The sequence below is a fragment of the Gobio gobio genome (assembly GCF_949357685.1).
Source record: "Gobio gobio genome assembly, chromosome: 9".
In the NCBI taxonomy this organism is placed as follows: Eukaryota; Metazoa; Chordata; class Actinopteri; order Cypriniformes; family Gobionidae; genus Gobio; species Gobio gobio.
In genome coordinates, this window is record NC_137115.1 from 38,470,766 (window position 1) to 38,483,458 (window position 12,693).

Below are 12,693 nucleotides of genomic sequence, written 5' to 3' on the forward strand. Positions count from 1 at the left end.
TTATTTTGAAATGTCTACGCCTCTGTTTGCAGCTGCTCATTCAAGTTCAGATGAGGAGATAAAATATGCATTGTTACAACCGTCTAAAACATATTACTATATAAACATCGTAAAGTAAACATTGTCATTATCCATCAGCATTAGTTCATAAACAATTGCCTGGTATAAATGTGTGTTATTGATTGATTGAGCCGCTCTGGAGCGCTGGGGTGAGCCTGTAGAGCGTGCAACAGCGCCGTGTTTTCCAGCGGTTAGATCAGCACGTTCAAATCAAATGTGTGCATCTGTTACACAGGACATCAGTTCCGACTGGATCTCTTCCCAAATCGTCCCTCCCTAACATTTTCGTCTCGTTTTTATTTGTTGACGAAAATGACAGTTGATTTTCGTCATAGTTTTTGTCATCCAACACTAGTTTTTATTTAGTTATCGTCTCGTTTTCGTCATTGAAAAAAGGTTGTAGACGAAAATTATGACGAAAATTTTTCGTCAACGAAATTAACACTGCATAGTACACTCCTGGGTTTAGCCAGAAGCAATGTATATTACCAAAAGAATGTGGGCATGAAATGCTAAAGAAAAAAAAAAAGACTTTTACACTTACAAAACGTACAACACTTACCGTGTAGAGCTCATTGAGGACTTTCATCAAATCCTCTTGCAGCTGAAAGGTGATTTCTTTACTCTGAAGAGAAAGAGAGATACAAAAAGGAGGAGGCATAAGTTATCAGATCACATTAAACTCACTGACAAAATAGGAAAGCTGCATGTGTTTGTGTGCCATTAAAATTGTACTTTTGCATGAGATTTATGGCCACTCTTCACACTGAAGGATTTTAGTTGAACTGTTTGCTTCAACTTTTAGCAGTTTGCGTGGATTACCTGCGTGAGGCTGATCTTTCTGTCTCGCAGGCCACTCAAGACTCTCACTAACCCAATTATATCTCTACTAATCTGATTTCACGAGCCATTCCCAGCATCCCAGTGCTCAGGGGTGCTATGAGCAAATCCTTTTGCAACAGTCAGAGCAAGACCTCCAGTCAATCTTCAAAAATCAGAGGCCACAATGTTCTTCAAACTAAATTATACGCACAATGCATGATCAATGTGAAAAGCACAGGAGATGCTATCAGCATTTTAGTCTATGTGGGTTTATTTAGAGAAAAAAAATGGATGGATGTTTTAGGGTGAATCTCATCAATCATATATATTATTATATAATATGCACAAGAAAAATAGATATTTATAAATAAATATTTCATAAAATCATATTTAATAATCACATTACATTACATTTATATATGTGACATGCAGAGCTATTAACTTCTTCAAAATACATTACATATACTAACATTAAATGAAAATCTTAATGCACTCAGTCCATTTAGTCCTTTAGACATAATTTAGTACTACAAAGGAAAAGTATTTCCATTATAATAAATGTTAAGTATGCATCCATTCATCAATAGAAGGTGACCAACTTTAACCATTTTCTTATGGCCAAGCTATCCAACATAACATAGATTATGAATTTCATAAGATTGTTAAGCCACATATCAAAAGAGATTTCACTCACATATGTTACATTTAAATTGAAAATACTATCCCAAAGATCTTTCAAATTGAAATTGCTGAAATGTAAAAAAGACAGGGAATACATCAAGTATGTGATATTTTCATGAAAATTACAGTAAAAAAATGAATTATCAAACAGGTAGTATATTAAAATAAATAATATATAAGAATATAAAATAATAGTTTTAGTTAATTAATATGTATAGTTATATATATTAAACACAAAAATGTAAGTATAAATAATTTGATTAAATATTAAACGTAAAAATGCACAACAAAAATGTCTTAGAGAAAAAAGAATAGTATATATAATTAGTTTTTTTATTTATAGGGGAAAAATATGATCTGGACATGTCATTAACAGGCTATTTGATATCAACTCTTTCAGACATTTAATTTAACTCATTTGTCTGTTTAAAGCAAGCATAACAGGTTGCATGTGTCGTGTGGAGGTCAAGAGTCAAAATAATTTAGCTAAGATCTCCAAACACCCACATTGCAGTTCTACACTCAACCTCTCAAGAGCAAACACAAGAGCTAACAGCTGTGTGTGTACATGTGTGCACTTCAGCACACCCGCAGGATCTCAGAGGCACACAAGTCTGCACTAAATGCTATCCGTGACTCATCATACAGTACCGGCAGCATCCGGGCATGCAGATCCAAACAGGCCTAGAGAGATTATTCACGTGCCATGCCAAAGCTCTGCCTTCAATCAGGGTTCCACTCAGGCTCATCTAACACCAGCCAGTTCTGCCTTTTACATAACCGTTTCCAGCTGATGGTCAAACTGACAGACACAGTTGCATGGAGAGCTGGGGTGGCTCAGCCTATTCTGGGAGCAATCAAGCGGGTTGGCAATAGAGCAAAGGATTGGGGGAAGCAGGGTTTTGTGCTATTAAGAATTGAATTACGAATGACATTCTTGAATCTGAATTAATGAAGTCAAAAATAAAAGAATAGTAATAGTAAATATTGCTTGTTTTTATCAGTGTACACTTTGCAACTTAGGGTATGTTTACATGACAACGAGGAACTAAAATTGGAAACGTTTTTCCTGTGTTTTTCTGCAAAGATGACAACATTGTCAAAAGGGATCTGCGAAAATTAATAAAATCAATGTTTTATGCATGCCAAGGCAGTAGTTGGCGATGTTACTTTGTAAAGAAAAGCCTATAGACTGAACACGTATATGCATGCGCATTAGACGGTAACGTTCTCAAAAACATGCACTTTGAAACCCCATTTTCAAAAGTTTTCAAAACGCAGTTGTCGTGTAAATGAATGGCCAGAACACACAAAGTTTGCCATTTGCCCTGGGCCTTTGCATGTCAAGTGAGAAGTCAAGTCATTGTAGCACTACTATCTGCTAGTTGACTTTGTTAAGGACTCTATAAATAACTGTATCAAGCCTCTGGGTATAGAGGGTTACATCTTTCCATTAAAATTAATCTGGCTATGAAAAATTTACAACCTTCAAGGCACGAACATGAGAGGGCTGACAGCACCATGCGCAGGGCCAATGATGAAGCCAGTCATATCAAAAATAGTGAGGAGCCATACCCTTTATAGCAGCAGGCAGCATATTGCGTGGCAATAAAGGTACTAAATAAAGTGTTGACAGCCATTTTACATGTGTGACGGTTGTAGACAGCTTTACTACATTGCAAATTATGATCAGGGCACTTAGAGTGGGATTTATCCTTGAAGACTGTTATCAGTTACTTTCCGTATTGTGCAGCATTGAACCTACTATTGAAAATGGTATGTAATTTAGTAATGAAGACTTTTAGATGAAAAAAAATAAAATCGGATTCATCAACTACTGTAATGCATTGTCAGAAAAACAAAGGACGTCTTTTAAAAGAACAAACATCTGTGCATCGGGAGAGACTCGGTTTCAAAAGGAAACATTGGATTCCATAAATAACTGGAGTTTTTAAAAAAAGTGTGTTGTATGAATAATGAAAAGAAAATACATGTGACAAAATCTGCCCTACCATGATGGAATTCCTCATTGTACATGCATACTCGAAGAGAACGTGCGCTCCAGTGATGCTGAGCTCCATATGTGGTTGGATGCACGACTGTTGCATGAATTCAGAGCATCACAGATCCTTTAACACACTCTTATTTAAATGGAAAGAGTTTCTAGTATTTCCTATATTCACTGTTACCTTGTCACATGATCCTTCAAAAATATTTTTATTATACTGAATGCTCAAGAAACATCTAATATTATTATCGTGTGTGTGTGTGTGTGTGTATATATACATACATACATACATACATACATACATACATACATACATACATACATACATACATACATACATACATACATACATACATACATACATACATACATACATACATACATACATACATACATACATACATACACACACACACACTATACACTGTATATTTAATCACATTTTTATGCTTGCATTTTTGTGTTTAATATATAGTAATATAAATATTAATTAACTAAAACTATTATTTTATATATTTGTATATTATTTAAACATAACAGCATTTACTTGAAATATAATTTTTTGTTTGTAACATTTTAAATGTCTGTACTTATCAATTTAATGCATTATAAAAAGTATAAATTTCTTTAAAAAAAAAATCGTATTGATGCCAAACTTTTGATTGGTAGTGTACTGTATATCATCATAAAATTACCCAATTCTGTATAACACTAGCCTGTCAAATTACTGCAAATTATAATAATAGATAAATAAAATACAAAATGTGTATGAAAATAAAATTAAAAAGAAAAACATTTTAATGCACAAATATTACAATTCTTTATTCCAACAGTTATTTTCATGTTGTGGCTAAGGCTAACCGATATTAAAAACGATTTTGTCATAAAAAAAAAAAAATTCAATCATTTTAAATGCTTTAATAGGTGTCATGAACTGGCTTTTTAAAAAATGTTATACTGTTGTCTGAGGTCAACTTATGACGTTTGTGTGGTTTTTACATTCAGAAACATCATAATGACTAAGTAATAGGCTATTTTCTGCCTTGGTTTTGAGGATCTCTAAAAAAACGCACTGAAGACTTGGAAGTAAACGCCCACGGCTAGGATTGGATTTGCATATTTAATGAGCTTCAGCTCCCCTGTCAGTACACGTGAGGAATTGTTTTGAAAGCGTCTGGAGAAACGTTCACAGGGCTCGAAAAATATCTTTATCAAACAAACACAATGATTTATCTCTCATCCACCTGCGATTGATTGAAATGTTATTTCTGTATCATTTCGCCCGATCATCAGTGAATATAACCGCGAACCGTACACACACACACGTTTTGGTAGCCCGTCTGAAAAACACATAGCCCAGGGATGTTGGGCTTTGCTAGCACTGGCGTTACAAGTCTGAGTCTGATCACGAATGAACCAATAACACCTTCTCCAGCCTGTGACAGCGTGCTAAGGTATGTAATCAATAGATATCAAACGATCTGTTACAATGCAATACTAACACATATAAAAAAACATGTTTTACTCACATAAGTGTGTTGCACAGTTCCTGTCGGATCCAATATAGAAGGCACAGCATTGCGTTTTAATCTCAATATGTCTGCAAATCCAGTCTCGACCTCTATCTTGTTTACAATCGATTCTGATTGTAAACCGTGAAATTAAGCAAACAAACGCAATGTCTTACGCACGTGAGCTGGAACCGGCATTTTTATTGGTCGACATGGTTGACATATTGTGGGAGCTCTCGTTTTCTGGGCCTGGTGTCTATAAAAGCTTTTCTTTGACTAACAAGGACGTTTTCAGCTCTGAAACTTACAGGATATTCTTGTATCACGATTAACTTTTATATACCAAAGGCTCAAAGGAAAGTTGATTTCTCAATTCATCACCCCTTTAAGATTACCTGACGACAGCTATAATGAAATATAAAAACAAGACAAATGAGCATGCATAATAAAAACAACAATACTGGAAAATATATATATATAAAAAATCTAATGCCTAACCTCAAATGTGAGCAACAATAACAATGACCGCCACTAACAAGTCTCTTAAGAGACATTCTCGAGGTCTGCCTCTCTGTTGCAGCTGTGCCTCTGAGGGCTGAGGTGACAGCAGGGGCTTTGCTCTCCTGTATGTGTGGTTCATTACTGAAACGATGTTGTGATCAAAGGAAGCGGGGTGCACTGATTACAGGGAAGAGCAGTTTCAACACCATGGGTGAATGACTGCCCCCCACCAACAACATCCAGCGCCCTTAAGGGAAACACCCCACTGCTCTCTCACTTCTGCCACTCTTGTGTCACACAGACAGCAGAGAGCAAGAGAATGCGTGTAAGAGGATGTTTTGTTATATAACTAGCCACTTAAGCCATACAGACACTTCAGCTTTGTTTTGAGGTTTGGAGTTTCTGTCATGACTCATGAGGTCTTTAAAGTTCTCCTCCATCGTACTTGAACATAAGGTGCTCATTCTAATGAAAACAGCTGTGAGGAGCGCAAAGAACACCTGGTTCTTATGTCATAGTAGAGTACTAAACCTTACAGTAATGGGCAGTTTCCCCTTTTGTTAGCGTGCAACAATGAAAGAACACTACATCAGACCAATATGGCTCAACCAAAAATGAAAAATCAGCAATTATCTACTCACCCTCAGGTTGTTTCAAACCATTTTCACTTTCTTTCTTCTGTGGAGCAGTTTTGAAGAATATGCTGGTCACTTTTGCCAGAGTAGGGTAGTCAAATTTAAAAAATGACAGAAAATTGTCATAGAAGTCTCATACAAGTGGTCCATTTGGATCTTGCACTAGATTTAAAGTAATTTACCGCTTCAACAAAAGGACCCGATCCAAAAATAACAAATTTATTCAACAATTTCTTTACTTCTGTGTGAGTCTCCGATGCTGTTGACATGATGCATGCCCCGGCCAATACAAAGCCGGCATTCTGACATAGTGCAGCACTTTTGAGTTCTTTTGAGTTCTGTTTACACAGGGTGAAATTGTTGAATAAAGTCATTATTTTTGTTTTTTTGCGCACAAAAAGGTATTCTCATCGCTTCATAACTAACATCAAGGTTGAACCACTGGAGTCACATGGACTATTTTAACTATGTCTTTAATACCTTTCTGGGCCTTGAAAGTGGTGATGCAGTCTATGTGGGGTCAGAAAGTTCTCGGATTTCATCAAAAAGATCTTCATTTGTGTTCTGAAGATGAACGAAGGTCTTCCGGTTTTGGAACGACATGAAGGTGAGAAATTAATGACAGAATTTTCATTTTTGGCTGAAGTAACCCTTTAATTAACCTCATCTCGGCCTTTGAACATTGTTGTGGAAAATTAGGGGCCATTTAGACCACTTTTATGATACTTCTATGGTGCTGTTTATGAACTTCACAGCTTCAGTTCTGTTTCACTTATTAAAATACTTTTGTCTTCAATGGAAGCAAGAAACTCAAACTGGTTAGGAACAACATGAGGGTGGGTAAATGACAGAATATAAATTTTTTGGGTGAACTCTCTCTTTAACCATCTCAAAGCCGGTCAGATCTGCTGGTCAAGCCCTCTGAATAACCCTTGTTTGAGACCAAACTTATACCTCCCACATTCCAGCCTTGTAATTTGCTGTTGTGGTCGTCTCATATGACTCGCATGCATGGCAGCACATAATCTATTTGGGAGTTGTCCCCCTTCTGTGGCCTGCACTGGAGGGACTGCCACGTCGTCTTGGTCATGGGGCCGCAGACATCAAACGACAGGCAGGAGGCCATGATTAGAGTTCGGGCTTTAGGAACTTCTCAGAACAGAACCGCAGCTCAGAACCAGAGATCCCGTATGGCCGGACCCACATCGTAAATCTGACAAGTGAATACAGGCACACAAGCAATCCTGTACCGCACTAAAACATTGCATGCCCCACATCTGAGTTAAGCAAGAACTAACTGCACACAGGTACACTTTTAAAGTCTCTTAAGTCCTCTTTGCACAGCAAAAGCAGCACAAAAAGGTTTACACAGTATTAGAATGCAGCACTGAGGTAGCCTAAAAGTATTTACACAGTAATGACAATCTCAGGAAACTACTCATCAAACCAATTGACAAAACATTACGCTTATTCTAATATATCAAAGCTGATAGAAAACAAGACACGCGCTGATTGTCATAAAGACAAAATGTCATGCAGTATTTCACTAATTTAAAAGTGATAGCTCGGCCAAAAATTACTCTCTTTCTAGTGTGGAGGCTATATTAAAAATAAGAACATTTAAATATTATGTATAAAATCGTTTTCGGTTCAAAGGTCAATGGGATCCAAAACACTATGTGCATATTGTATTTCATTGTATTGACTAACACATTTTCTAATGTTTTATATACTTTTTTCTGTGGAACAAAACAAGATATTTATAAAAAAAATCTAAGTAAAGAAGTAAAATCTATACCTATATATAATATAGGTATCTATATCTTACACATTTGTAACATCAAATGATCACAGAATTTAAATTTTTGGCTGAACTATCCCTTTAAGAACAGCTTAAATATGCGGTAAAGTTGCTTTTAGGGTCCACCATCCAGAAATATAACAGGAACTGCTTGAAAGAAATATACAAATTCAAAGGAATAAAAATAGCTTTTAGAAACGAATAACAACTAAAAAAAAAAGGAAAGAGGACTGACAGTAAAACAATAGACTGGGGAAAAAGAAAGTAATCCAGCTCAACGAAGAGCTTTTTTTTTTGTGCCATTTCCATAGCTAAAAATAACTGCACATCTTATGATGCAAGTCTTCTTGATTAATGCCTGGTTGTTACGAATTTTAAAGGGAATGTTCCAAGTTTAGTACAAGTTAATCGACTGCATTTGTGCACACGGGCATTATGTTGATCACCACAGAAAATAATGTAAACCGGTCTCTTTTTTGTAAACAGTACAACACACCACCATTGGATTTAAACATGGAAAAAGTAAAAATTAAGTGAAAATTGTGTCAAATAACTTAGCTTTTCTTGCTAACATTCATTAAAAAGCTGATTTTGTTTTAGCATTTAGCAGAGCTGAATAACTTAATTATCACAAATTCATACAATTATAAACATAACATTTTGTTCTCCACACAGAGAAAAGAATTGGAGGTGGCCATGAAAAGTTGTGTTTCACAATGTGTAATCCTTCATTTAGAAAACATTCCAAAGTTTGAGGTCAAATTTGTGTGGGAACTGTGTTTTTTCTATTCTTTGACAAATAGAAAGTTTAAAGTGAAAGCATTTTTCGGAACTAGAAATTTATCCTAACATTATACATTTATTTGCTTTAACTTAAGATAAATTTAATGTCCTCACTGAATAAGTCATTTCTGTTTACTTTTGATCAGTAGTGTATCTTCTACTTGATTATCAATTCTTATCTTCTTCTACTAAATATTAAGGCTGTCAAACTGAATATTCACAATGAATTTTCCTTAAATGCTTTTTTTTATTTTAAAGCATGTTTTCAGGAGCCAACAAGTTATTTTGAGACCTTTGAAGAACATTTAGAGACCAGAGGTCTTGGAAAAGTAATCAAAAACACTTCTGACCTTTTTCATAAGACGTGTGGAGTCTTCACTAATCTGCATAAAGCGCATGATGACGTTGTTCAGAAAAATGTCGCTCAATGTCGCATGGTCCTTGCTCTCCCGTCGAACCTGGTTCAGCAACAGGTACCAGCAGTTGACCGGAGACAAGAGATTCTGGTCTTTCCTGCATTTGAGAAAAAACAGAGAAATAGACACTGATCAAACATAATGAAAGGCTCCTGTCTGCGAGCTGTCAGAACCATCTGTGCACTTAACTCATGAACTGGATGAGCATCTTCCCAGCACCCATCAGGATGCTTTAAGAACCTTTCACATGGATCACACATTAACATCCCTCTCATCTCTTCCCTTGATGATACATGGCCTATTTAAGCATTCATGATCTGTGGATACTTTTGCAGCATGCATGCAGAGCAGCAGAACCGTGAGTTGGACCTAAAAGTAGTGTGGAACACGGTGTGCTTCTGGGACATATGGGAAATTCAGAACGTTTCTGGGTAAGAATTCTCTCCAGATAATTACGTACCTGCAATAGGACAAACACTCGTAGTATTCCGGTATATATTGTCATATTCATTTGCATAGGGACAACACAAATAAAGTCTGTACTTTATCCACTTTATAAACCAACAACTTCAGAAATGCACCACTGTTGAAATTCAAAAGTTCAAGGTCAGTAAGATTTTTCAAAGAAATACTTTTATTCACCAATGATTCATTCAATTGATCAAAAGTGACAGTAAATATATTTATAAAGTTAGCAATAGTAATAGCAACGCTTGTTATATCAAGTCTAAAAAAAACTGAAGAAAATGTTGCGAGGAGGAGGTGACATTTGGATGTAAGGAAGTACTTTTCAGCTCCATTTCCCTTCATAACCCTCCCTGCAAAACAGGCAATGCATTTCATCACTGCAGGTGAAGGAAATATGCATCCGCACCAGATGAGCCAATACATCTAGTTTTTAACCTTAACAGTGTTCTTTAAAAACAGGAAACAAACTAAAATCCATAAAGATGATGGACATTCCTTAGAGTAACGGACTTTTTGCCAAGAGGATCAGTCATCTATGTAAGCCTGGATCAAATGGATAATCTAATTGAGCTAAAAGCCTAAAGATGCATGGTCACAATATGAACAGGCCAGGGATTCACATTGCAGAGAGAATTATTAGAGCCTGTGAGCTTTCTGTCAGTCTGCAATTATTGTAAATCCTTTCACAAGACCGTATCAGCCTGTAGAGCAGCACGCACTCGGGTCTGTGTGTACTGTGTGTAAAGAATCATACAGTACACATGTACTATATGATTCAACAGTCATGCTGGGCTGTCAGGAAGCTGAAAGTGTACACATTATTCAGATTTCGAATACATAAAGTAGCAAAAACACAGCTTCTGCTTCTTGAGTGCTGAAATTCATGAATAAAACGGAAAAAAAATTAAAGTCACAAGGCTAATACATGCCTGATGGGCATGAGTGGAGGATAGCAGTGAACTTTGTCTACCTCACAAATAATGGAAATAATATTGTGAATAATAACTTTTTACGATATTTTCATCGAATAGTAGTCATTAATTAAAGACATTGGTTGACTATAACCGCATATTTATGATATTCATTTAATGACTTAAATATATGCTGCATCAGAAAAAGGTTTGATTTTCAGGGCTGACAAAGAATATTATATGTAACATTGCTAACATTGTTCCACATTACAGATAATTACAAAACCATAATAATGAGCCTTTAAAAATATACATAAATGATTATGAATGTGTCGAGGGAAAAAAACAAAAGGAGACTGTCTGAACATTTGAATTTATCAATGTTGGAGGCAAAGATGAATTTGACGATGCTGACTCTAATCTCCGCAGTATAATAGATGCATCTATAGACAGAAATGCGCATTAAGTTAAACATGTCATGCTGTAAATGCAGTACTAATTTAGCGTGCACACTCTGCACGAACACTTGGACATGCACCTAACAATAGCGCACATTTATCTAGGTTAACGTTAATGTTAGAGCAAGTGGACATGCAAAGTGACTAATGTTTTTCTGCAACTATCTGACTAATTCATTTCGGACTAAGCCTCTTCTCGTCAACTAACATTTAATCGATTATTAGGGGGCAGCCCTACTTCATACTAGATCATAGAATAAAAATGTTTTAGTCAAATGTGTCCAGAATGAAGAATGCAGGTAAAGAGGAAAAAGAGAGAGCTTACATGAAATAAACACATTTAAAAAATATTAATTTATAAATAAAAATATACACCTAATATTGTGATGGTCCCCCTTTTGCTGCCAAAACAGCCCTGACCCTCTCAAGCCCTTACTCCACTAGACCCCTGAAGGTGTGCTGTGGTATCTGGCACCAAGATGTTAGCAGCAGATCCTTTAAATCCTGTAAGTTGCGAGGTGGGGCCTCCATGGATTGGACTTGTGGTACGTGTCAAAGTAACATCCACATGGATGGCAGGACCCAAGGTATCCCAGCAGAACATTGCCCAAAGTATCACACTGCCTCCGCCGGCTTGCCTTCTTCCCATAGTGCATCCTGGTGCCATGTGTTCTCCAGGTAAGCAACACACACACACCTGGCCATCCACGTGATGTAAAAGAAGTCCATTGCTCCGTGGTCCAGTTCTGATTCTCACATGGCCACTGTTGGAGCTTTCGGCGGTGGACAGGGGTTAGCATGGGCACCCGGACTGGTCTGCGGCTATGCAGCCCCATACGCAACAAACTGTGATGCACTGTGTATTCTGACACCTTTCTATCAGAACCAGCATTAACTTCTTCAGCAATTTCAGCTACAGTAGCTCGTCTGTTTGTTTGATTGATGTTATGCCTGATCTGTGTATTTAATAAGGGCAAATGGTAGATTCTAAATCTAGAGCTCAGATACACAAAAAAGTAAATACATAAAATTATTTTATAAAGTAAAAATTATATACACAGGAATTCATTTGAGTCTTAGTTTATTAGCTCACAGCGATGGTGGGCATAGGAGTGATAAGACGAGTTAATTTAGAAAGCATGTGACTAATCAGGTCTGATACAAAAGCAGCCATTACTGCTGAGTAGAGAGCAGAGAGCCAGCTGCAACATTAAAGGCTGCAGTAAATCAGCAGTACTGATTCAAGATTCAATAACAACTGGCCTCAAAAGCAGCCACCTATCCATTACTCTTCACTGCACAGCACAAAATAAGTTGAGAAGTTGAGAAGAGAAAGCAGCCAATAAAAATGCTTATAGAAATTAAGGCAAAAGAGCAATACAACTAGATCAGGAGTTGGCATCCTAGGAGGGATAATCGCTAGCACGTGGGCAAAAGCGAAAGAGGTGTATGCATTTCATTCAGATAAACTATCTCGTACCTACATACAGATCTACATTTTGAGGTAAACATTCATCATAGTAACACAGCTTGTTTTATTAAAGGATTAGTTCACTTTCAAATAGACTTTTGCTTATAATTTACTCACCCCCTTGTCATCCAAGATATCCATGTCTTTCTGTCTTCAGTCGAAAAGAA

General features: G+C 36.5%; 1 protein-coding gene across 5 annotated transcripts in view; it reads right to left on the bottom strand.

Moving 5' to 3' along the window:
- Positions 1-12,693, bottom strand: part of srgap1a (SLIT-ROBO Rho GTPase activating protein 1a) — a 137,519-nt gene that overhangs the window by 68,282 nt on the left and 56,544 nt on the right. For all 5 annotated transcript variants that reach the window (XM_079825531.1, XM_079825530.1, XM_079825533.1 and 2 more), the window contains 2 exons: positions 9,153-9,315; positions 623-685 (listed from right to left, as the gene is read on the bottom strand). In XM_079825531.1, coding sequence (XP_079681657.1) covers positions 623-685; positions 9,153-9,315 — 226 coding nt within the window. The remainder of the gene's footprint in view (positions 1-622; positions 686-9,152; positions 9,316-12,693) is intronic.